This window comes from Platalea leucorodia (assembly GCF_965183815.1).
Source record: "Platalea leucorodia genome assembly, chromosome: W".
Classification (NCBI taxonomy): Eukaryota; Metazoa; Chordata; class Aves; order Pelecaniformes; family Threskiornithidae; genus Platalea; species Platalea leucorodia.
This window is the reverse complement of record NC_138859.1, coordinates 6153389-6180809: the sequence shown is the minus strand read 5'-3', so window position 1 is coordinate 6180809 and position 27421 is coordinate 6153389. Positions and strand designations below refer to the sequence as shown.

The 27421-nt window shown below is 43.1% G+C and overlaps 1 protein-coding gene across 1 annotated transcript in view; it reads right to left on the bottom strand.

Annotated features, from left to right (window-relative positions):
* Window positions 1-9283, bottom strand: part of LOC309601529 (solute carrier family 23 member 2-like) — a 34121-nt gene extending 24838 nt beyond the window's left edge. The window contains exons 1-2 of the mRNA XM_082334574.1: window positions 9091-9283; window positions 8321-8419 (exon numbers count right to left, since the gene is read on the bottom strand). Of these exons, the coding sequence (XP_082190700.1) occupies window positions 8321-8419; window positions 9091-9222 (231 nt within the window). The 5' untranslated portion in view covers window positions 9223-9283. The remainder of the gene's footprint in view (window positions 1-8320; window positions 8420-9090) is intronic.
* Between the last annotated feature and the right edge of the window lie 18138 nt (window positions 9284-27421).

Here is a 27421-nt window from a genome sequence, read left to right as displayed (position 1 = left end):
GTGCTGTGGCTATGCTGGCCCCTATGACAGGCGCTGCAGTTATGCCAGCCCCAGCGACAGGCGCTGCGGCTACATCAGCCCCTGTGACGAGTGCTGCCGCTACGCAAGCCCCTGTTGACGGGCGCTGCGGTTATACCAGCCCCAGCGACAGGCGTTGCAGCTATGCCAGCCCCAGCAACAGGTGCTGCGGCTACACCAGCCCCCGTGACAGGCGCTGTGGCTACACCAGGCCCGGCAACAGGCTCTGTGTCTATGCCAGCCCCGGCAACAGGCACTCCGGCTATGCCAGCCCCCGTGACAGGCACTGCGGCTATGCCAGAGAACCAAGCCGTGCCAGTATCACTTGCCCCTATACAGAAGAAAAAATACACGAGAAAATCAACTCATTTAGTAAGGGCTGATGATGAGCCAGGGCCATCACGAGAACAGGAGGAGGAAGAGGCAGAACCCACAAATGAGATGGTAACCACCCGAGCCCTGTCCCTGAGTGAGCTGCGAGATATGCGAAAAGATTTCAGTCGTCGTCCAGGCGAGCACATCGTCACCTGGCTGCTCCGATGCTGGGATAACGGGGCCAGTAGCCTGGAATTAGAGGGTAGGGAAGCCAAGCAGCTGGGATCCCTTTCTAGGGAAGGGGGCATTGACAAAGCAATTGGAAAAGGGGCAAAAGTCCTCAGCCTCCGGAGGCGACTTCTGGCAGGTGTGAAGGAAAGGTATCCCTTCAAGGAAGATGTTATATGTCACCCAGGCAAGTGGACCACCATGGAGAGAGGTATCCAGTACCTGAGGGAATTAGCTGTGCTGGAGGTGATTCATAATGACCTGAACAATGAGCAGTTATCCAAAGATCCAGATGAAGTCCAGTGCACACGACCCATGTGGCGGAAGTTTGTACGGAGCGCACCATCATCACATGCAAACTCTTTGGCAATAATGACCTGGAAAGATGAAGAGGGACCAGCGGTGGATGAATTGGCTGGCCAACTCCGACAATACGAAGAAAGTCTCTCTTCCTCCCTACGGGCCTGCATCTCGGCTGTGGAGAAGAAACTGCCTGACGTGCTAGCTGAGAAATTATCCCGGGAGTTCCAGCAATTCAAAGAAGACATGCCCTACTCCTCACCTGTACGGACCAGTATCATCTCAGCCATCAGGAGTAAGCGTCCCTCTGCTCAAGAGAGAAGATATAGTGGATACACACCACGGGGCACCCTGTGGTTTTATCTGCATGACCACGAAGAGGACGTGAGGAAGTGGGATGGAAAATCTACCTCGACCCTAGAGGCACAGGTACGTGAGTTGCAAGGAAAAACAACTACAAAAGGGGGTTCTCCCAGGAAAATTGCTGCTCCAGTTTCCAGTGAGCAGTTCCCCAGACAGAGTAGAAGGGCTGATTTTGCTTCCGATCTCAATAAAGGGATTTTTGATTTGCATTTACAAGAAGTGAGTAACGAATGCTACGACCAGGACTAGAGGGGCCCTGCCTCCAGCCAGGTGGAGGAAAGGGACAACCGGGTGTACTGGACTGTGTGGATTCGATGGCCTGGCACATCAGCCCCACAGGAGTAGAAGGCTTTAGTAGACACCGGTGCACAGAGTACCCTCATGCCATCAAGCTATGAAGGGGCAGAACCCATCCGTATTTCTGGAGTGACGGGGGGATCCCAACAGCTGACTGTGTTGGAGGCTGAAGTGAGCTTAACCAGGAAGGAGTGGCAGAAGCACCCCATTGTGAATGGCCCAGAGGCTCCGTGCATCCTTGGCATAGACTACCTCAGAAGAGGGTATTTCAAGGACCCAAAAGGGTACCGGTGGGCTTTTGGTATAGCTGCCTTGGAGATGGAGGAAATGAAACAGCTGTCTACCCTGCCTGGTCTCTTGAAGGACCCTTCTATTGTGGGGTTGCTGAGGGTCAAAGAACAACAAGTGCCAATCGTTACCACAACAGTGCACCGGCGGCAATATCGCACCAACCGAGACTCCCTGATTCCCGTCCATAAGCTGATTCGTCGACTGCAGAGCCAAGGAGTGATCAGCAAGACTCCCTCACCTTTTAACAGTCCCATATGGCCAGTGCGAAAGTCTAATGGAGAGTGGAGACTAACAGTAGACTATCCCGGACTGAACAAAGTCACGCCGCCGCTGAGCGCTGCCGTGCCGGACATGCTAGAACTTCAATATGAATTGGAGTCAAAGGCAGCCAAGTGGTGTGCCACCATTGACATCGCTAATGCGTTTTTCTCAGTCCCTTTGGCGGCAGAGTGCAGGCCACAGTTTGCTTTCACTTGGAGGGGCATCCAGTACACCTGGAATCGACTGCCCCAGGGGTGGAAACACAGCCCCACCATTTGCCATGGACTGATCCAGGCTGCACTGGAACAGGGTGGGGCTCCGGAACACCTGCAATACATTGATGACATCATCGTGTGGGGCAACACAGCAGAAGAGGTTTTTGAGAAAGGGAAGCAAATAGTCCAAATCCTTCTGGAGGCCGGCTTTGCCATAAAACAAAGTAAGGTCAAGGGACCTGCACAGGAGATCCAGTTCTTAGGAATAAAATGGCAAGATGGGCGTCGTCAGATCCCAATGGATGTGGTCAACAAAATAACAGCCGTGTCCCCACCAACCAGCAAAAAGGAAACACAAGCTTTCTTGGGCACTGTGGGTTTTTGGAGAAGGCATATTCCAAATTACAGTCTCATCCTAAGCCCTCTCTATCAAGTGACCCGGAAGAAGAACGATTTCAAATGGGGCCCTGAGCAACGACAAGCCTTTGAACAAATTAAACAGGAGAGAGTCCGTGCAGTAGCCCTTGGGCCAGTCCGGGCAGGACAAGATATTAAAAATGTGCTCTACACTGCAGCCGGGGAGAATGGTCCTACCTGGAGCCTCTGGCAGAAAGCACCAGGGGAGACTCGAGGTCGACCCCTAGGGTTTTGGAGTCGGGGATACAGAGGATCCGAGGCTGGCTATACTCCAACTGAAAAAGAGCTATTGGCAGCCTATGAAGGGGTTCGAGCCGCTTTGGAAGTGGTTGGTACTGAAGCACAGCTCCTCCTGGCACCCCGACTGCCAGTGCTGGGCTGGATGTTCAAAGGGAGGGTCCCCTGTACACATCATGCAACTGATGCTACGTGGAGTAAGTGGGTCACACTGATCACCCAACGGGCTCGAATAGGAAACCCCAGTTGCCCAGGAATCTTGGAAGTGATCATGGACTGGCCAGAAGGCAAAGATTTTGGAATATCGCCAGAGGAGGAGGTGACGTGTGCTGAGGAGGCCCCACCGTATAATAAACTACCAGAAAATGAGAAGCAATATGCCCTGTTCACTGATGGGTCCCGTCGTCTTGTGGGGAAGCATCGGAGGTGGAAAGCTGCTGTATGGAGTCCTGTACGACAAGTTGCAGAAACTGCTGAAGGAGAAGGTGAATCAAGTCAGTTTGCAGAGGTGAAAGCCATCCAGCTGGCTTTAGATACTGCTGAATGAGAAAAGTGGCCAGTGCTCTATCTCTATACTGACTCATGGATGGTGGCAAATGCCCTGTGGGGGTGGTTACAGCAATGGAAGCAGAGCAACTGGCAGGGCAGAGGCAAACCCATCTGGGCTGCCGCATTGTGGCAAGATATTGCTGCCCGGGTAGAGAACCTGGTTGTAAAAGTACGTCACGTAGATGCTCACGTACCCAAGAGTCAGGCCACTGAAGAACATCAAACCAACCAGCAGGTGGATCAGGCTGCTAAGATTGAAGTGGCTCAGGTGGACCTGGACTGGCACCATAAGGATGGATTATTTCTAGCTTGGTGGGCCCATGACACCTCAGGCCACCAAGGAAGAGATGCAACATATAGATGGGCTCGCGATCGAGGGGTGGACCTGACCATGGGCACTATTGCACAGGTTATCCATGAATGCGAAACACGCGCTGCAATCAAGCGAGCCAAGCGGTTCAAGCCTCTCTGGTATGGAGGACGATGGCTGAAATATCAATACGGGGAGGCCTGGCAGATTGATTATATCACGCTCCCACAAACCCGCCAAGGCAAGCGCCATGTGCTCTCCATGGTGGAAGCAACCACCGGATGGCTGGAAACATATCCCGTGCCCCATGCCACCGCCCGGAACGCTATCCTGGGCCTTGAAAAGCAAGTCCTATGGCGACATGGCACCCCAGAAAGAATTGAGTCAGACAACAGGACTCATTTCTGAAACAGCCTCATAGACACCTGGGCCAAAGAGCATGGCATTGAGTGGGTACATCACATCCCCTATCACGCACCAGCCTCCGGGAAAATCAAACGCTACAATGGACTGTTACAGACTACACTGAGAGCAATGGGCGGTGGGACATTCAAACACTGGGATACACATTCAGCAAAGGCCACCTGGTTAGTCAACACTAGGGGATCTGCCAATCGAGCTGGCCCTGCCCAGTCAAGGCTTTTACATACTCTAGAAGGGTTGATAAAGTCCCTGTAGCGCACCTAAAAAATATGCTGGGGAAGACAGTCTGGGTTACTCCTGCCTCAGGCAAAGGCAAACCCATTCGTGGGATTGCTTTTGCTCAAGGACCTGGGTGCACTTGGTGGGTGATGTGAAAGGATGGGGAAGGATCTGTACCTCAAGGGGATTTGATTTTGGGTGAAAATAGCCAATGAACTGAATGGTATAATGTTAGTTGCTATATAATATGGGATGTCATCACTTCAATGATTACTATGTGCCATATCAACGGTATTACAGTAAGAATCGCCCAGATTAATGAAGAATGAACTTTGAGGAAACCGAGCAAAGTGCAGCGGTGATGGAACCAGAACTGGCTTCAGCATGCAACAATCCAACACCACACACCATCTCTCCTGCCCTGAAGGACTGTTATGATGGATGAAGCCCAAAGTCATGGACTAAATGAACTCAAACAACATTTTAGAAGGATAGCCTATAGACTAAGGGAATGATATCTGTGTGTATATATCAAAAGACAGGAAAAGTGGTGGTGATTAATTGGAATGTATTGGAAGGTTTAAGACCTGGATATGATGTATATGGTATGGAATAAGGGGTGGATACTGTCCTGGTTTCAGCTGGGATAGAGTTAATTTTCTTCCTAGTAGCTGGCATAGTGCTGTGTTTTGGATTTAGGATGAGAATAATGTTGATAACACACTGATGTTTTAGTTGTTGCTAAGCAGTGCTTACACCGGTCAAGGACTTTTCAGCTTCCCATGCTCTGCCCAGTGCACGAGAAGCTGGGAGGGGGCACAGCCAGGACAGCTGGCCCAGACTGGCCAAAGGGCTATGCCATACCGTATGGCGTCATGCCCAGTATGTAAGCTGGGGGGAGTTGGCCGGGGGAGAGCGATCGCTGCTCAGGAATGTGCTGGGAATCAGTTCGTAGGTGGTGAGCAATTGTAGAGTGTATCACTTGCTTTGTATATTATTATTACTACTGCTACTACTATTCTATTTCATTTTACTTCAATTATTAAACTGTTCTTATCTCAACCCATGAGTTTTCTGACTTTCACCCTTCCGATTCTCTCCCCCATCCCACTGGGGTGGGGGCAGTGAGCGAGCAGCTGTGTGGTGCTTAGTTGCCGGCTGGGGTTAAACCATGACAAGGCACCAGGCCTAGGAACAGTCGACTCATCCATGGCATGCAGATAGCTCTCTTTGGGCACAGACCAACAACTGCAAACCAATTTAAGCTCTCCTTTAGAAAGTGAAGTTTATAGGTCTTCTAACAAAAGAATTTCAAACTTTAAGGCACAATTGTCATAGCAATGTCTGTCCTACACAGCAAAGTGGTCAGATAAAAAAAATCCAGGATACTCCTTATTCCTTCCAAAAGCCAGACTTATTCTACTTTGGAAGAGGAAACTTTCACCTTCATCAAACCTTTAGTAGATAATGGCTAAAGGCAACCAACATAAAAGAGACCAAGACCAAACAATGATGAATTTGAGAACTAGGGTGAGGTCTGGCTATCCTGCTGATAAGTCACTGACCCTTTCGTATCTCCAGCATGTGCCTGCTGGTTTAATATACTGACTATGTGCTGGTGCTTGCCAAGTACACCATAGTATGCTGTAGGGAACTACCGGGAATGAACTGCACCTTTTTGAATGAGATGCCAATCAGAGACTAATTTTTTTTTTTTTTTTTTTTAATTGGCCAAAAGTGGAACAACACAAAAATGAAAAAAGCACAGAATAAGTATAAACAGGGGGGGAAAAAATGAGACAGAGATAAAGGTGGAGCAAAAATGTTGGGGGGGGGGGGCACACACGACCAAGCCCACCCCAAAATCCAAAGAAGCAAACATCAACAACAGTGCAAGATGAAGGCTCTGTTATCAAGTACTAGTGGGAAGGATCAAAAGAAAACTGATTAATTACAGGGAACAGGGCCTTTAGAGAAATACCTTAGATAAAGAGCCGACAACATGTTCAAATTAACTCTATTAAGCAATAAGCAACATAGTATTGTTTATTTTATAGGAATGCAGCAATACAGTTATTTATCATCTGGGCTAATAGTTTATTGTTTCTGCTAATAAATACTGTGAGACAACATAAGCATTGGGGATCCTCCAGCAATTAAGTACATTTCAGTCCTCTTTGTTAAAGGCTTTTTATTCAAGGTCTTTCGTTTGCTTTTTTGATGAATGATCTCTCAAGAGGAATGGAAAGCCAAGAACAAACATGCTTCATGCACACACTTATTTTAAGTGAAACGCAGGAGGTTTGCCTAGATTACCAGAAATACTATCTAAATACATGAGGCTGTTAATTGCTACAGCCCCTCCTTTCACTGTTCGTTCATTGTAAGTCACAGCAAAGCTTTAACTCAAACAGATTTGGTTGATTAAAAGCTTATGGTCTCTTTAAGGTGAATTATCATCCATCATTTACAGTTCTGATCACATGGATCAAGTGGAAGTGAGAAAAATGTTCCTTTGGTAAAAACAGGCCATGAAGACATGCTTTAATGTCTAGAGATCGCTAATCTTAGTTGCACAATTTCATCCCAACACCTTTTGCTCAAAGCTTTTATCAGACTGTCTCTCTCCACACTAGTCTGAGCATGCTCCAAAAATCAGCCATCACAGACATATGCATGTCAACAGTTGCCAAAATTTGTCCATTAAAATATCAGCATGATCGAGATGATAGTAGAGATGTATTCAAGACATACAGGCAGACTATCTGTAAGAGACAGAGTATACGAAGGCACATGGTGGCATTCTTAACATTCTTTTAAAATCTAACACTAAAAGACCTCTGTCAGAATCACCTGTTTAGGGTACATTTAAAATCTGAAATTCAGAAGTGAATTTTGATGTCTGAGTTAGGAAAACCTTAGCTACACCCTTTGGTATCATCCTTGCCCCAACAGAAGTTACAGCCTCAAAGAAATGAGCATCATGATGCTCTTGCTTGGAACTACGAGAGTTTTGTTCTTGTTTCAATAAGGACATTTGAAAAATTTGGTCAAATTGAGGCTTTTCAGAGATAAGGCTTAACCACAAAGCCAATTAGATATAAACATTTCAGAAGAAGGTGCTGTTCAGATTTACTGTAATCCTCTTACTTATTTTAAACAAAAGCTTAGATTCACACTGTCTCTTCTTGCAGGATTATTATTGAACAGGCTTGAGGAATGATGGAGTTGAGAAAAAAGCTGGAAAAAATCACAACAAAATTGCTCTCCTTTGAGGCCTCAACTGGGTCTTTCTGAATAGCTAAGATACAATCATCGTTATCCTAAGGAAAAATGTTCAAGGGTTTTTATGAAAGACCTGAACTTCGTTCACAAAGCTGTCGCTAAATAATAAGCAGCCCCTTACTTGAAAGAAGGATTAGAAAAATTAAGTTTATGAGGTTGGAGCTTGGAAGAAATTGGGAAAGAGTAGGAAAGATCCCACTTTTGAAGGTGCTCAACACCACCAGTTTACTTGACTAAATGCAGAAAAAGTTAAGAACTGAAGAACAGAAAGAGAATGACCTTATCAGGGAAGCCATGCAAAAGGCCAGTGGAAATGAAGAAATCAAAAAATTGCATATTATGAATTTCAGTTGCAGGTCAAAGTGCATTAACTGCTTCTAACATTTGCTGAGTCATTCCCCGCATTCTGCAACCAAAATGTGTGACCAGAAGAGTCATGAGGACAGAACTCCCCCAAGCCTGATCTGAACCTGCAAGTCAGCATGTTTGATTAGAGAAAGAAAACATCTCAGCCAAGTAAAACTAGTGTGGACAAATAATAGAACTGAAAAAGCAAGAATGAGTTCTCACCTAGAAGGAAACCACTACATACCTTTTCTGCTATGCCATTTTCTGTAGTATAGATGGCCATCAACTCTGTGTCTTCTGTATCCTGATCACCGCTGGATGTTGCTCCACCATTTATCACAACCTTAAAAATAAAACAAAAAAAGAAACACAAGGCCTTAAAATAAACATTTTCTCTGCAATCATACCTCACGTCACTCAGTTTTCTCCTTTGGCACTTGACATCTGCCTTTGACATTTTGTCAGAAAATGTTACAAGCACAGCAAGCAATCATTTCTATAACAGCAGGTCGAGGAATAAACAGAGACTTGAAAGACATCGCATTCAGCTCCTCAAAGCCTGGACAGTGTCAGCTGAGGGTGGGGGGAAACCGGCAGCAGACTGACTGAAAGAGTTCTTAAGAGGCAGACATGTATAACAGAATGATACAACTGAAAATCTGAATAAGTAAAAGACGACAAGCAAATGTTTCCTTGCTGTTGCCTGCTACTCTTAGTCAAGCAACTCAGGACATACCGGGAGCTGATGCATTCTGCAGTAGGACAGTTAATTGTTTTAATCATGAACTGCCTGGGGAATCGCATGTCCTGCGAACAGCACTGCTTTGGAGCGCAGACATGAAATAACTACAGACAACATAATTGACCATGTTTATATATAAACAGTAACAAGTGGCAAAAGAGGTTTTACTAACTACTGTGGAAATAAAGGTTTTGTACAACACGGTTAGAACAAAGCCTTATTCACTGATTCACGCTGGGCTTGACTATGTGGTACCTGAAGGTGTTACTTACAGGCAGCGTGAAAAAGGTGGGATGTTTAGATTCATCCTCGTATTTGCCTTCTGTTGAGCCTCCTGCCTCCACAGATTTCGAAGTGGTATTTTTACCAATCCCCATCGTTTCCAGAATGTCAAGGACTTGCATACAGTACCCAAGTGGATGCTTCTGGGATGACAGGCCAAGTACTAAGGACAACTTCTTATTTAAACAGCAGCACCTCCAAGAATCACAAAAGTGCTCAGTAATCCAGCTGGGACATCAGGGTTGCTTTTTTAAGTATCGTTATCATCAATGACACCTAGAATTGAAGAGATAAATTAATTTTTTCTTGATTACCCAAGATTTATGTACAAACACACATGCCCCGAAGCCTTGGTTCCCTTTCACGCTCATGACTCACCAACTCTTTATCATTTCTTTTTTATTTAATAATTAGCAGATTACCATTTAAAGATAAAGCTGATGGTATTTTAAATTCTTTCAGGATGGGAATACTGCGAGTATTCTCTCATTCTTCTCTTGTGGTCTTCAATTATTAGTAGTATATTGAAACCTTGGTTTTGTTTCAATTTCACAGTTGTTTCGATAGAACTTTTTGGGAACAAAGTATGCCTGTACTCCAGCTACGCAACGATTTAGAACAGCTCGCTGTTGAACATCCATTGCAAACAATACTTGTGCTTCTTCAAAGAGTGTAAATTTGTAGACCTACTCACTAGTTCACCTCTGTATAACTAAATCCTTCCTTTTAAAACAACTTATTTTTAAATAAAAGGCATTGAGAAAGCTTACACTAGATGGACAGTGAATCACACCTGACTTTCAGTGAGCCTATTTCAGACAGACAGAAACAGCCCTTTCTGCTGAACACACTTACCCAAAATTATCCCAGTTATGTGAGGGACGTTCAAAGTAATCTGCCTGACGATGTTGAAGCAACTGCTTCAGGATAAAGCTGTGCATTTTAATTAGTATCACTACTATTTTGGCACAGGAACAGGAAAGATCATACAGCTTACTGGTTCTCTTGTTTTCCCAGATGGGTCACTACAGTATAGTTTTCCTACATTTGCTCCTTAAATTAGACCTGCCAGCCCATGGTCATCCACACTTTTGCCATTTTCAAGACTAAGGAACACGAATTAACAGATTTGAACCTAAACTTCCCACAGGACAGCACAGAAAATTCTGCAGCAAACCAAGTTTTGCAACCTGTGGTTACTGAGCTTCAAAAAAGAAAGTGCAGCTGCAGACAGCTGCAGATGAAACAAGCTAAGCTACAGATGAAAGTACATGATAGAACCTGAAAAATGGCCTTTTCAAAATCATATGAAGTGAAATTTTCTGCAAAACCAAGAACACAATCAAGCAGCAAAACCCACTGCACACTGGCATTACTTCAAAAAGCAAGTTAATGACATTTTCAACTTAATTGCTAGAGGTGGAAACGCAGCTAATGGACATTAAAAAAACACAGTTATGTATCTATTAGAAAGCAAAAAAGTAGAGTTTGTTTTTTTCTTAAGCCTCCCTTCCAAAATCCTGCTCAGGAAAACGCCAGCAGCTTGAATGTCTACTGTAATTGCAATAATAATGAAACTTGACAGAGACCCTTCTGCTAGGGGCAATTTAGGACTGTTTGAAAAATTACAGAGAACTTAAGACTAAAGGAGAAGACTAGTTTGAGCACTCACCATCATGCCATTCTAAAAAAAAAAAAAAAAAAAAAAAAAAAAAAAAAAAAAAAAAAAGGCATTCCCATTTTTACAATAACCACAGACTTCCCCTTCAAAAGTGCAAATCTCCAGACACAAACAGCAACTTTAAATTAGTTTGTCTGCTTCTGAGTTTGTGCACAGATAACTGGCGATGCTGCCTCAAATCTTTATAGGAACGTTTGTCTCAAAGCTGCCTATGCAGGTCTGAGAGGTGATGTGAACAGGTTAGAGAGGAGGAAGAGACAGATACTAGTTAAAGGTTTGGGGGCAGCGGGGGTGTCTGGGGTGGGGTCTTGTTTGCTTTTACTGTAGAGGCACGATTTATTTTTTTTTTTTAAACACACCAAAAAAAAAAAATTTGCCTTTTTCTGTCAATGTAGACATATTTTACTCTCCAAGAAAATCAGTGATGGAGACAGGCGTAGTTTACTTTGGCAGCTTTATCATCTCAGGTTGGAAAGGAAAAGGGAAAGGGCAGAATTACACCTCCCTAACACATGTAGCCATGCCAATAAAACATCAGTGTAAGAGTTACACCAGCAGGAAACCTGCCATTCAGGAGATGTGGTTTAAGGTATTCTGGCACGATAAGCTTCTTAGTTAGCATTAACTAGCATCTCCACTGATGCAAAAAAACATATAATCCTATTTTAGTTTGCATTGCAAAACAGTAAGACTGCTATCTTCTCAAAGAAGATGTAATCATTCCTTGGGAATTGTTCTTGAGAATTACATCAGGAGAGCACGCAAATAAGCTGTGCTTTATATTAATTCTTGAGAACTCAAACACAATAGCTAGAACAATAGTGTTTGGATGAGGGTTCCCAGATGATGATGAACAAGAAACTCCAAATTAACAGGCAAAAATAGCCTCATCTGCAACTTTTCCCAGAGAAAGCGAGTGTGCGTTTGTGTACACACATATACATGCATACAAACACTACGCATATGTGTGTCGAGGGGGGCAGTCGGAAAACAAGGGAACAAATTTCCAAACTCTTCTTGCTTCTACTCAGCAATTAAAATTGCACTTAATGGCACAGATGATAATCAAGATTTTCAGAATACTTTTATTTTGCAATCAGAAGTGTCAAATTGAAACAGAAATCTTTAGGCAGCAGGAGATCAGATTATCTGAAAGATATCCTTCTTTATCAGACCTCTTATCCCACCAACTGAGCATAGCTAAACAAGATGATTCAGACACTTTATAGCCCTCCATAACAAATCTAACTGATCAGAAGCTGAAAAGTCACGTAAAAAGAGATAAAACTCATTCAACATCAGCTAGGTACACACAGTATAATGAATTATCTGCTGCCTTAGATCAAATGGAAAGACTAGAAGTGAAATTTCCACCAGGATACTAATTAGCATTCATCTCTTTCTATACCAAATTATCTTCAGTGCTCATACATGATTAAAAGGCCAGAAGCTGACATGGGTTTACAATGCTTTAGATAAGATCAGTATCTAGACAAATAGCCTACTGCAGGGGATAGTCCAGGTGCAAGTTCACAAGAGGAAAACCCTCCTAGCTGGGGAAAGGCCACTCTGCATCTTCAACACACTTGCCTGTTCTCCGACACACAAATCTTCTTCCAGATTTGGTACCATCGGGACAGGACACGAAGCTACAGGAGTGTCTGGTTTGGCACAACACTTTGCATTTTCATGACTACTAATACCACATTCATCCTGATGGGTGATTTCAACCACCCCAATATCTGCTGGGAAAGCAATACAGCAGGCTGCAAGCAATCCAGGAGACTCCTGGAGTCTGCTGAGGATAACTTTCTGGTCCAGGTATTAGACAAACCAACCAGAGAAGAAGCATTGCTGGACCTGGTGCTCACCAATGCAGAGGAACTCATTAAAGAGGTGAAGATTGGAGGCAGTTTAAACTGTAGCGACCACGCCCTGGTTCAGTTTGTGATCTCAAGAAACATGGGCCTGGCAAAGAGCAAAGTCAGGACCCTGAACTTTAGAAAAGCAAACTTTCAGCTGTTCAAAGATTTAGTAGATGAGATCCCCTGGGAAACTGTCCTTAAGGACAAAGGAACGGAACAGAGCTGGCAACTCTTTAAGGACACTTTTCTTAGAGCGCAAGAGCTCTCCATCCCCCTGTGTAAGAAATCAGGCAGGGCAAGAAGGAAACCGGTGTGGCTGAGCAAGGACCTCCTCCTCAATCTAAGGCGTAAGAAGGAAATGCACAGCCAGTGGAAGCAGGGACATGTAGCCTGGGGAGAGTACAGGGAAATGGCTAGGACATGTAGGGCTGGGATCAGGAAGGCCAAGGCACAGATGGAGCAGAAATTGGCAAGGGATGTGAAGAATAATAAGAAGGGGTTCTGTAAGTACATGAGTCAGAAAAGAAAGGCCAAGGAGAGTGTCCCTCCTCTGATAAACATGAATGGGGAACTGGTGACAACGGATATGGAGAAGGCTGAGGTGCTCAACAAGTTCTTCGTCTCGGTCTTCACTGGCAGCCAGGCTCCCTGCACCTACCAAGTACCGGAACCTCTAGGAGAGGGCTGGGGGAGCGAAGGCCCTCCCACCATAAGCGAAGAGCAAGTTCGAGACCACCTGATAAAACTAAACACACAGAAGTCTACGGGACCTGATGACATACACCCCAGGGTCCTAAGGGAACTGGCTGATGTAGTTGCAAGACCACTCTCCATCATATTTGAAAAGTCACGGCGGTCAGGTGAGGTCCCCAGTGACTGGAAAAAGGGTAACATCACCCCTATTTTTAAAAAGGGTAGGAAGGAGGACCCGGGGAATTACAGACCGGTGAGCCTCACCTCTGTGCCTGGGAAGATCATGGAACAGATCCTCATGGAAGCAATGTTAAGGCGCATGCAAGACAAGGAGGTGATCCGAGTAAGCCAGCATGGATTCACCAAAGGCAAATCGTGCCTGACCAATCTGGTGGCCTTCTATGATGGAGTCACTGCAACAGTCGACAAGGGAAGACCGATCGATGTCATCTACCTAGACTTCTGTAAAGCCTTTGACGCAGTCCCACACGACATCCTTATTTCTAAATTTGGGAGATATGGATTTGAAGGGTGGACTATTCGATGGATGAGAAATTGGCCGGATGGACGCATCCAGAGAGTTGCGGTCAATGGCTCTATGTCCAGGTGGAGACCGGTGACGAGCGGTGTCCCTCAGGGCTCCGTCTTGGGACCGGTGCTTTTCAATATCTTTATCAATGACATAGACAGCGGGATCGAGTGCACCCTCAGCAAGTTTGTGGATGACATGAAGCTGAGTGGTGCAGTTGACACACCTGAAGGACGGGATGCCATCCAGGGGGACCTGGACAAGCTGGAGAAGTGGGCCCATATGAACCAAATGAGGTTCAACAAGTCCAAGTGTAAGGTCCTGCACCTGGGTCGAGGCAATCCCAGACATGAGTACAGACTGGGAGAAGAACTCATTGAGAGCAGCCCTGCCGAGAAGGACTTGGGGGTCCTGGTGGACGAAAAGCTGGACATGACCCAGCAATGTGTACTCGCAGCCCAGAAAGCCAACCGTATCCTGGGCTGCATCAGAAGAGGCGTGGCCAGCAGGTTGAAGGAGGTGATTCTGCCCCTCTGCTCTGCCCTCGTGAGACCCCACCTGGAGCCCTGCGTCCAGCTCTGGGGTCCTCAGCACAAGAAAGATGTGGACCTTTTAGAACGGATCCAGAGGAGGGCCACTAAGATGATCAGAGGGCTGGAGCACCTCTGCTATGAAGACAGGCTGAGAAAGTTCAGATTGTTCAGCCTGGAGAAGAGAAGGCTCCAGGGAGACCTTATAGTGGCCTTCCAATACTTCTGATCTGAATCTGAATTCTCTCAGTGCCAGGAGGCACACAAGGCGCGAACATCGTTCTTCCACTTCGATCGGTCTGCAGCTGCATGCCGTGCCGCTTCCCAAGAGTTCCAGCCTGCACCAACAGCGCAGTCTTCTGTTGGTTTTTTCCTCAGGACATGACCGATCCAGTTCCATCTCCTCCTCCTCACTTCATTACTGATTTTCTCCATCTCCGCCATTTCGTTTTTTTTGAAAGTTGATGCTCGTCGTTTCTGCAACTTTTTATTTTTTTTTTTTCCGGGAGGAGGTAGTTGGCCTCCTGCCCAACCCCCATGACTTGGAGGGCCAGTGGTTTTTCTGTCAGGGTGGCCTTCCCTTAGGCTGCGTTGGTTCGCGGCACCTTCTTCAATTTTATCCGGTGCACCCTCCAGAGAGGGATCCCCTATCCACCACCCAGGGGACGCGCCTTCTAGCCATGCAGCCCCAGCCGAAGGCCTTCCAATACTTAAAGGGGGCTTATATAAAAGAGGGGGAGAAACTATTTATAAGGGCAGACAGCGATAAGACAAGGGGGAACGGCTTCAAACTGAAAGAGGGGAAATTTAGATTAGATGTTAGGAAAAAATTCTTTACTCAGAGGGTGGCGAGGCACTGGCACAGGTTGCCCAGAGAGGCTGTGGATGCCCCATCCCTGGCAGTGTTCAAGGCCAGGTTGGACGGGGCCCTGAGCAGCCTGGTCTGGTGGGTGGCGTCCCTGCCCATGGCAGGGGGGTTGGAGTTAGATGATCTTTCAGGTCCCTTCCAGCCCAAGCCATTCTATGATTCTGTGATTTTCTATTTTACCAAGGGAGCTCCTATTTTGTTTAAAAAAATTACAATGCATTTCAAAGTTCACTGAAAGAAAAAAAGATAAAACCCATCAGAGATGGAGATGTACAATGCAAGACTGTAATTAAACATACTTTTCTTTTTCTTCCTGCAGTTTCTGCCTGCAAGTCATTACTCTGGAACCTCTGCCACAAATAAAAACAGTCACTGAAGTATACAACAAAAGGTTTTCCTACAGAGAAATCGGCCCATATACCAAGAGAGGCTGCACGAAAAGCTTCTATTTCACAAGGTACCAAACTGCATGCAAGTCTGTCTAAAAAATAATTTGAAAACTCATCTCTTACTAGATTCAAGAGTTAACTTGGGCAGGACAGAAGATACAGATATACATAAAGAGCTTATTAACGTGGAAAGGAAAAATGGACCATGAACCCCATTAAAGGAGCAGGCAATTGTAATATATATGTCTTCTCCCTTGCATGCATTGTTTTCTTTAAAAACAGCATCATTTGATATAGTTTTAGGCTGAACCGCACTAAAAATGTTTCCTACTTTTTCATGAGTCTGAGAATACTCAGTAACAACTACAAAAGACAAATTAAAAAAAAAAAAAAATTCAGATTTGCTGTGATGGCATTCACCTCCACAGTGCTATGTTTGAGGGCCTTTAACATTTGAATCCAGAGCTTGGCAAAGCAAAGATTGGGGAAAACAAAAAGCATCTGACCTCCAGACTGCAACGTGCTTGGGGCAATAGGTTGTTGGGGCTTTTCTGTTTGCTTGTTTTTTTGTGGTTTTTTTTGTTGTTGTTGTTTTGGGTTTTTTTGTTTTTTGTTTGTTTGTTTGTTTTGTTTTTTTAAACATCCATTAGAAGAGTCAACAATTTGTCAGGTGCTGTCAGACTGGCAGCACCAGAACTGGGAAGCAATGCTGTGTTCAGGGTATATTGTCAATACTATAAAGCTCGTTGCCCCACATTTGCAATAAGCAGACCTAGAGGTTAACCCTTTGGAAGAAGCTTAGTCTGGACCTCAGGTTCCCCTATGATTGTCACGATGACTTTCAACTCTGAAAATTACTCATTTTGCAAAGTGTATGAATGACGCAGGTTTTTTTCCCCAGAAGCTTTAAGAGGGAAGCAGCTCTATGTATTTCCTGATTTGCCAAACTCAGAACAAAAACTTTCTAAAACCATGAGGGTTTTTCTAAATTCCAACTGGATCTCAAATTTCTATCAACTGAGCCAGGCCCACCATACAAAGATGTTAGCCAAAATACTTTAGGCTTTCCATATTGATTTGTGCAGCTGCTTTGAGAGGACAGGAGACAGCTGACCCAGCATAAAGCTGAGCAAGTAAACATGAGCAATGGGCACAAAGTTTGAACACAACTTAAGTGGCCTGATTTAGTGCTTTGCATGATGGGGCTGCAGCATTTTAGAACTGGTACCAGGTCTCCTAAACCCACAGCCACAACCAGAAGCTGCTGGACAATCACAAATGTTTTACTGCTCTATAAAGTGGCAGAACTGTCTGCAAAGACAAATGGAAATTGGCTACCTTACAGTTGTGGTTTACTGTGTTGCTTTCCCTCAAACACTAAGTTCTGCTGGAGGAGGTCTAAGACACAAGTAAACCACCTGGTGAAAAAGTTAAAAGGAGAATCCTAGCTAGCCTGAAAGGTAAGTGTATTCCCTCCTACCTCTTCGCATAGTAGAAGCATCAAACAGAATTAACTAGTTAATCAGTACCTGTGGTCCTCTCCTCTCCACCTCGACCGTGGAAAATCGGGAACTGACCTACATTCAGTGGCCCTACGCTGCTGCGCAAGGGAAATATTCGTAAAGGAAGCACAACAGGCGTGGTTATAAACAAGCTGATGAAACAGCCCGTTCTTCAGAGCATACTGATGGAAAAGCTCCCAGGAGCACTACTGTAGGTATGCCACCAGGTAAGCCCATGTCACACCGCCCTGAGGAAGGAGCAGTGTCAGATCCAGCCCAGGACCTTTCTGGCTTTTACAGATAGCTGAAGAGCCAAGAGAGCTCAGTCTGTTGCATACGCTAAGGAGATTAGAATCAAATTAAGGTGACAGCTTAATTACAATCTTCAATTTATTGTTTGTAATTAGCTGTCAGACTCATGTCAATAACAACTTTCTCCTGCAAGCAGAGATGACGCTCAGCAAGAAGTTGTCCAACCTTACATCACCTGAGGTTAGCTTCACCTAGATTTTAAATAAATCCAAAACACTTGAGGAGAATAACCTGAACTGCAGCAGTACATCTGGAGTTCCACCGGCTCCAATAGTAGTTTCAAGTGTTTGGCATCTCTGAAACTCAAGCACATGATGTGTTTAAATACAAATCAAGGCATTCTCTAAATCTCAGATTATATTTTTGGCAATAGACACATAACAGAGATGTGGAAAGGGACTTGGACTCCCTGCACGTCAGGATATTTTACTGTTAAAATGTACCAAGTCTGAGCAGAAGATAAAACCAGTTTTAAAATCCACTTCACTCACTCACACCCAATACTCTAAGCACTGCAGAGCTGTTTCTGGAAAGGGCACACTGTAGACTGCAACTAAAGACAAATTCTCAGTTCCTGTAGCGTCAGACAGCTACGAAGAATTTAAGCCAGTAACAAATGCACCACATTTACTTTGTTTAGTTTAAGAAAGTGCATTTAGGCCAAACAGCTAATATTACTCTACAGCACTAGGGACATATTATAAGAGAAAATGCATGCTGCGGGACAGAGCTGCTTACAGTTTGGTTGCCAGCTGACGTTCACAAAGAGACACGGAGAAGGGGGAAAGGCAGACACACGGCTCGGATCGGCACGAGAGTATCCAGGGAGACGCAGATGGCTGAGAAGGCGGCAGGATGGATGCCAAGAGATCAGGGAAGTTTTGAAAGAAACTCCTTCACCGAAACACTGTACCAAACTGATTAGGGAAACAGGAGTGCTTCTGTGTTTTCAAGACCGGCAATGCAGACAATTAAGGAATTTTGTGGAGGCTCCAATTAGACAAGTTTACTTACAGGGTACAGCTACCCCCGGCCAGACACACAGTTCAACACAAAAGCAAGGCAATTATGGAACAGCGGCTTTCTCCAGATTGCCATTGGCTCTAGTTAAGCCCGTTGCAAAAAATTTCTGTACTGATTTTGTGCCATTAAGGTATTAAAAGACAAAGACTCCTCTTCCTGTTATTAGACACACCTCGTCTTCTGTGCATCAGATGGGAGCCACAGGCACTGTGGTTTGTATTTCTGTGTATCCTCACTTTTACAAGTCCTGAGTTATGCTATTTTTAATAGTAGAAGAACCTTAGAACAAGATTCCCCTTCTCACTCTCCAGCCTGCCTGCCATAGCTGTTCACATCTGCTATTTAACAGCATAAACACAGTAAGCCTGAGAAACATGGTTCTGAGAAATTGTTAAAAATAAAACAATACATTATCAAAGGGTTTTAAAATATTAATGACCAAATTACAAGCAATCAGAGAGTAGCAACTTTGCTACTCAAAGTTGTCCAAAAAGTTGCTTGATGTTTTCCTACAAAGCAAAAAGGTCCTCCCCATTTCAAAGAATTCATCAACAAGTATCCCATCAGCAAGGCTAATAAAGCCCAACAAGTACTTAACATGATGCAATCAAAGTACTGTCTGCAGACCCGCAACCACAACTTCAATTGCCTCACAGTGCTAGCCATGAGTATTACATCTCCAGATTGGTACTTGGATAAGGTACCCGCGAGGTCCTCTACCCCACAAACTGTTCCAGATACATAGGTGTGCCTGAAGGGCATTTTTTCAATCTTCCAGGGGATTTTGACTGTCTTACAGATGTGAAAAAAGGTGCACAGCACCCATGCTTAATCTTCTGTTGCTACATGTAAAAACCATCTTCCCGCTTTAGTCTTAAGTAAAGCTTTTCCTCAGGCTATTTTGAAACTGAGCCTCTTTGGTTCGAAAAATATGCGTGATTTGTCACATTCCTTCCCATGAAATTAAATTGCACTGAAATGCTACCATGTCCTTAAATGCTACAGAGAAGATTTTCTCCCTCCACTCAAGAGCAAATTACACCCACACTTAAAAAAGAAAAGTATACTTCAAATTCCTAATGCAACACTTCACAAAAACCCATCATTGCCCTTTACCTGCAGTAGAAGCAGACAAAGTACTGCTATTTTAAATATGCCCAAACTTCCTAACATTCAGGTTTTAAAAAGCAAGAGTTGACAGGCACTTTAAGAAGTTTCGGTCCTGAGTTAGTTTCTCACTTCACTTCAAAGTACACCTTCAAAGCCCAAAGTATTCCTTCTTTGTAGGCACTAATGAATTTTTAAGTAGTTGGCATTTTGACTGCCATCCAGAATAGTATGTCTTAACAACTGACCAAGGTTATTAGGGCATGTCTACACAAAGACGTACAGGAAAGTTATGCTGAGCTCAAACCTTCCGTTGATTTAAAGCACATTAGCTAAATCTCATTAACTTCCTGTGTGAATGAGCTTGTCGAGGACTTAAATCCAACTGAATGAGATGTTTAACAAAGGATCTCACAGCTTTCAGAAACTACATGTTTGGTTACTCAAATTATTAAAGAGCAGCTTATTTAGGCTGTGATTCTAAACAAAAATATCTGAAATATGAGTATTTCCAGTAAGTATAGGTCAACCTGAAGGTGTGTTTGGTCAAAAACATTATTGGTCAAGCCTTTCCTCGCTCATCTTTCACCCCATTACTCTCTCATTTTATTGTTCCAATAGGCAACAGCTTTGCCAAATTCCTGTGCAGCGTGTGTGCCACCCTCCACAGGAGATCCCATCAATGCGTACGCAATGGTCTGTGTTAACGGAGTCCTAACGAAGACCAAGAGAGAAGTATACAGAAGAAGCCATAAGATTACATTTCAAAGAAGTGTAAGCAAAATCTAGGAGATAACAATTTTACAGCTTGACATCAAGCAACTGATATCAAATGACACCTGCAGTGTTCTCTAGATAGCAATGATGCTCACAGTAAATAAAAATGAAATAGTGTATCACTGTTCTTTATAAAACACATCATACTTTATAGTCTTACTTGCAGCTCAGTACACCTCCCTCACTGTTTATGGTACACATTAACTTGATTTATAATAGTATACAGTCCTTACAGTCTCCCTGTGGAGCATTAATAACCAAAGAATTCAGATACCTCCGCATTATTATGGATGTTAATACACAGTTCATTAAGCTCCCTCACAGCACTCAGAAAGCAACCTGAGCACACACTGGTTCTTTTCTCCACTTTCTTTGTACTTCTACTTGGCACTTTGATGAAAGCTACTTTTTTCCCCAAGACCTTAATCCCATTAAAACAAAGGTGAAGTTAGAGACTCGTCTAAGAAAAATTCCATTTATTAAGCAAATCAGGGTAATGTGCCAACTTTTTCAACTCTGAATATGAAGCTCCTTTCCAAAGGCTTAGGCATTCCTACGTCTACTTTTGAAACAGATACTCACTCCCTGCTGAAAGAGAACAATTTTAGTCCAGTAAGCAATATAAAACCAGTAACTGATTACACACTTGAAAAAGTTTATACTGAACTGATCTATTAGGCTTGTCTTGAAATAAGTATTTCCCTTCCATTTAACATAACTTAATAAAAGATTTGGAATTCAAGAAACTTTCAAAAACTAACCAAGATGCAGCATTTTTAAAATCTCTTTTTTACTACATAAACCTCATAAATTTCTCCCATTTTAAAAATTAAAAGGAAGCCAAAGTTTACAGGTAAACAGGAAAGAGGGTAAATACTTTTGAGTCTCTCTTTACAGTGATAACAATTTTTAAATGAAAAATTAAGTCCTCAAATCTTTAAGATATTGAAACTTGGTTATTAAAAACCTGAGTTTGTCAGGTTTAAGTTTTCTTACTTAATAATGCCCACACTAAAGCAGTTGGATTTTTGTAAACATCTGAATTCAAAGAAGCTCTTACCTCCAGAAACCTGTACCAACTTCCACAGACCGTCTCAGCCAATTCTTCCACTGCCTTTCTTCCAGCCTATGCTCAGTGCAACGGCTCGAGTTGCAAGCCGCAGCCTGAAAGGATGCAGACATACCGAAGGAGGATTTTTATAATCTGGTTGGGCTCACTACATTGTATAACTGTACTGTGTCCAATCACAATCTCTGCGCGTTACACAACGGCTGAAATGCAGGAAGACACCACACGGTCATAAACTGTTACTACACGCCTCTGCCATAGTTACAAAACGTAAGTGAACAGACAGTCTCTCTGAGTAACAGCAGAGTGCGTACAGATCAACCCGAACAAGGAGGAGGGTCAAGTGTTTTACATAACCTGCAACGCTACAGGGAGAAAACCCAGCCAGGGTCCCCCCAAATTCAAGTTGCATAAATATTTATATGCCTGACTCCAACAGCTGTAATCAATACTGGGATTTAGCATTTCCATAAGCCTCCATTGTGCAACTTGCACAGAAATATTTTTATTAGCAATTAGCCAGTTTTGAAGAGGTCCCAGATCCCAAAGCTCTGTTCCATAAGACAAGGTTTAGCAATCCACAACCTCACCAAGAACTGGAAACACACAATGTAACTTGTACTGGGCTCATTCACTTTCCTAATGGAAAATGCTGCATAACTGTGATGTTAAGGCCGCAGAGCAAAGCGAGATGGAAAGGGACGCAGGAATAGAAGTGAGAGACTTGAAACAACACCACCAATTAATTAACGTGCAGTCCTTCCACACGAATCTCCTCCTCTCCCCCTGACTTACCTCTCTTAAGGCTGTCTTAAGGCGCTGTCTTAAGGCTGCCCTTACACTTCTAAACATCACTTTATAATTCGTTGCATCACAGCCCCTGCCTCAAGTTATCGCTTGCCATCAAGTCTGCACACCATCCCCTTACCCACGAGGGAGGTAATTACCTCTCCAAATACATCACGTGCTTGCACTATTAATGAGACACCATCACTTCTTCTACAACTGATACCGTAAGTGATAATTAAAATAGGCCACCAGAAAGTAGCACCCAACTACCAGGTGCTGCCCACAATTATATGCAGCGTCTCTGCCACTTGCGCGCAACTGGGAGCCAGCCAAGAGCACAGCGCTGGAGGGCAGAATAAAGAGTTCACTTTACCTGAAACGCACCTTTTGAACCCAAATTTGTGGAGGTGAAAGACAGGCCGATGGCGCCATCTAGCTCCCTTCGCTTCGTCAGCAAAGTCAGCATTACGCAAGTTTAAAAGTTTGTCATACACCCCCAAAGCTTGCTTAATTGTCAAGACCTGAAAGTTGCAGATCATCAGCAGATCAGAAATCAGCATGTGCTTGTTCTTGCATCAAAGAACCAACTACTGAATAGGGTACACTTAATTGAAAGCTGACACTTATTATGTGCAATACTCTTCATTCATCATTTACTAAGAATGCATGGAAGAAAGCCAATTATCTCCACTGATTATTTTATGCAATGTGTGCGTATATAAAACCACATTATGTTCCAGCATTTAATCTCCACTGCAGAGAGATGTTGAAAAGTTTCCTCCTCCGCTTGCTCCTTTTCCAATTATTAGATTCTTTCATTTGCTCTTTGCTTATGAATTCCAAATGTTTCACAAACAGAAACATCTTCCAATTTCAATATGGAGAAAGCTTACAGCCCTTAATGCAAGCATCACCATATCTTAAGTTTTAAGACCATAAAATATAAACTGCTATACCACAGGTCCACAGACCACCTGTAAGATTACTCATCTACAATACTTTTGAGGAATATGCTGGAAGTTAAGATTCAAGGGACTTGATGTGCTCACAGGGAGGTACAAGACTAAGCAATCAATGGCAAGAAAAAAAACCTTAAGGTTTTGAAAGAAATAAGCCATTTGCTTTTTTACTCCAATGTCCAGAATTATTTTAAATAGTTGCATTAAAAAATGCCAGGGACTCAAATGCTGCTTGACTTGAATATCAAAGTTCAAAGTATAATTGAGTTCAATGCAAGTAACATTACTTACTTAAGTATCCAATTAAACAAGACTTGTCTATTTATCTTACAATTAAGACTAATCGCTCTAAAGCTCATCACTGGTGAGTGGAGAATTTCATCATTCAAAATATTTATTTCTGATTACTTAGTATTTACGCTCAATAATTTAGTTCAAGTAAACCACCTACTAATTTGGATGCCTCCACTTAAAACCCAGCTTCCATGATCGACAGTCTGGACAGATCTAATCGCAGGTTGTTTGGTTAAAATTCCTTGCAGTGAATAGGTACTTAATCACTGCCATACTTGAGATGAATGTTAATTCAAGATATAACTCTTGCGACTACTGTTTCAAGAAAGTGGAATATTTTACAGTGCATCTTCAAACTCCATAAGACTGTGAAAGACAGGTGGGAATAAACAGCTGAGCAGCTCTGTGTATTGCTGCACTTTATTGACGGAAGCGAAATCACAGTAGACAATTTATCTTGCTCTTTCAGTCCAGGAAGCACTGTCGTGATGATCCTACATAGCTAGTCATCATTTTTATTAGCTGCTGAATATCTGAAATTTAAACTGATGGGAGCATTTCTCTTGCTTGAGAATGTTACTTCTAGGAGTTCACTTCTGATTATTATGAGAAAATCCAATTGTTCACCTTCTTCTCAGACATACAGTGTTCAGTTTAAGGATGAAACAAATACTTCAGAGTGCCCTAGTCAAATTACAAGTGTTTGCTCTTAGACACACATTGGTAAACTAACTGACAATTTACAGGCAACGTTCTGAGTTTGAATATTTATTCTGAGGCCATCCTCCCTAGTTTTGCAGCACTCAGAGTCAGGAAAAAATTCTTCTTTGAAGTAACTTATTTCCACTGTACTGAAAACCATGTCTTCTGTATAGGAATGGCACACAATGGTTATCTCGTATGATCAAAACCGATAATAATATGACCCAGTGGCCACAAACACCTGGTAATTAAATCCCTCCTTTCAACCTTCATATATTGCCAGGTAATAACAAGAAAAGCACGCAGCACAAAAAAGGCAAGTCTGATGCAGTCACTGAAAAACTGTTAAGAAGAGGTTCTCTGTTCTACAACTTATTAAAAAAAAAAAAAAAAGCCTGTTTCAGCATAGCAGATGCCTCACAAATATTCAGCTGTGGCAAGGCACCCCTCTCAGAGCAATGCTGTCAGAAAAAGGCACATCTTCTTTGCAAGAACATCCTGTTTCATCAGGAGGGTGAGGTGCAGGATGCCTCATTTAGGATGGCCAAATGAGTCTCCCAACTACATTTTTGTAGCCATCTCCTAATTTAAGTATTCTTCCTACCTAAGTCATAACAAATATGTAATCTTTTACATCAGTGAAGAGATTCAATTTATACAGCAGACTCCCATGAACATCTTCCAGAATACACTTAACATAATACAGCAAACACAAGAAAATAGCATCACAGTAGAATAAATAGATCCACTTCCACCCACAACTTGGAACAGCAGAAAGACTAAGCCATTAAGTTTGATCTTATAGAGACATTTATAAATCCACTGAATTAGAAATTCCTTGAAAAAGCACTTACCAGAAGATATGCTTTAATACGAAAACATCTACTGTTCTCCTCCCTAATGCTGCATCAAATATACACAAAGAATTATTGAAATCGCTTTGAAAGCTTACCATTTAATTCAATGAGCAAACATGTACCTCCCTCTCATCCAACAGAAAGGATACCTAGAGGCAGTCCATGTTAAGTGAATTCCACCTTTCCAGTTAGAGAATGAAATGCTTTGTGCCCAACTTCTTTTCTTCTTAAATCCTGAATACAGTTACAACTTGTATTACAGTATTTCTTAGAACTTTTCCTGCAACTGTGTATTTTTAAATACTTGTAAGAAAAATCTAGGATCTGAGATGTACATCAAAGCAGACTGATGGTTCTTCTATGTAAAGAAGTAATTACAAGATGGAAGTGCCTTTAAAAATACTTATGGCTGATTTCTGGGCAAGAAATAAGAAATAATTTTCAAGGAAAAACTACAACAAGAGAGTAGTGAAGCCAAAGCCATATATTCCACAGGCACAGATCAAAGTGCTTCAAAAATTAATGGAGAAGGAATGTGCTTTTTGTGACCTGCTATTTTATTCGCCATGTTCATAAACTAAGTCAGACGCCTATGTTTTTCCTGGACCTCCAGGTATGCTTGTAAATAAAGGCAAAAGTTCAAATCATTTTTCTTCTAAGAACTGACAAAAGTAAAACCTGTTTATTGGTCAATATAGCACCATGGGAGGCTGCTACCCTTAAAGCATCATTACCTTCACGTATTCCCAGATGCCTGAGGAAACGCTGTCAACTTCAACATAGGCTTAGAAGAAGACAGTATATGGCCCAAACTGAAGTATGCAATAACTCAGCCAAGGGAACAACACACAACTGACCTAATAAGCCCAAGTATCTAATAACCCTACACCTAATAAGCTACAAACTTAAACTCTACGGCTAGACGTCACATCTACGACTTCAATCTCTTCATTTCCCAAACATCAGACCACAGAAGCACATCCTAGGTGCACTCACAGGTTCTAGCCACGAGCAAAAACCCATGATCAGCCCAACAGCTCTGACCTGTTCGATGCAGCAGATCACGAAACAAGAGTGGATATGCAAATTTATATACTAAGTCTAGACTTGAAACATCTGTTGGTGTTATCTGCTAAAGTTGCAATTTTGTAATTTTTTGGTATTACTTTGGCATTATTTTGCTGTTACCATTTAGTTAGCACACTCATGTTTTAGCTTTGTCTATCTCTATATATATCTTATTTTTGTGACTGCAAATAGTTTCGAAAGTGCGGGCTAAATCTCTGTACAGAAAAAAACCAGCAGACTGATCTTGCTACAGGTTGTGCAAAGAACATGGAAAGTTCTATCCTTTAGTTGAATTTGCCATTATTTTCATTTTCTAAAGGCAAAACTTGTTTATACAAAAAACGTTCATACAGTTTTTAAATCAACACACCATTTGCTCAGATGCCTAAAAATCTACCTGCACTAAATAGTGAGCAGCCAGGTTGAAAACTCTGTCTGCAAGACTAAAATGTTTTAAAACGGGGGGGAAAAGAGCAGATAGCCATACTTCTGTTCAGTGATCCTGGTATCACGTTCACAGTTCAGTAAGCAAATGGCAAATGCAGCTTCACAGCACTGCCCAACTGCTCCAGCAGCCGCAACTCCTCCTCCCACCAATCCCAACCTCCTTCATCTGAAATGAAAAAAGCCCTTTTAATCTTCAAAGCATGGCCACAAGTCAATCTCAAACTTAGCACACTTTCAATTTTTCTTTTTAATTATCCAGTTGGGAGCATTATGCCCTCCTTGCTCAGTGACCTTTCACTCCTTCAAGATTATTTCAAGAAATCTTTCCCGGGAATAATCAGCAAATTTATACCACTTGCAGAAGAAACGTTTCAAGGCTTCCAAGCGCTGAGGGGGAGAGACAGCATGATTCTTTGTGTGCTTTTGTGCCGGCAGCCTGTGCTGTGTTACACAGTACCCTCAGTTCTGCAGGTCAAGTATCTTCTGGCGTCAGACTGCTGACTGCTGTGAGCACAACCCCGACACATCTGCTCAAATACCTTCCCAGAAGTAAGTTGTCACCATGCTGGGTTTTAGAGCCCCCGAGTCCTTACATGGAGCCAACCCCCAAAACGGCAAGAGAATTTCTTTCTGCTGGAACAGGCAAAAGGCAGGGCACAAGCAGATCATCTATTGGTGCCATAGAGCAATAATAGATGCTATTATTAATTATATTAGCAATAACAGATGCTATTATTACTGCCGATAACTGTTGACCAACTGTTTGTCCCATGGAGCAGATAATCTTGAGTGCTATTACATGGCACGTGCGGGACAACCAGGGGATCAGGGTCAGCCAGCATGGGTTCATGAAGGGAAGG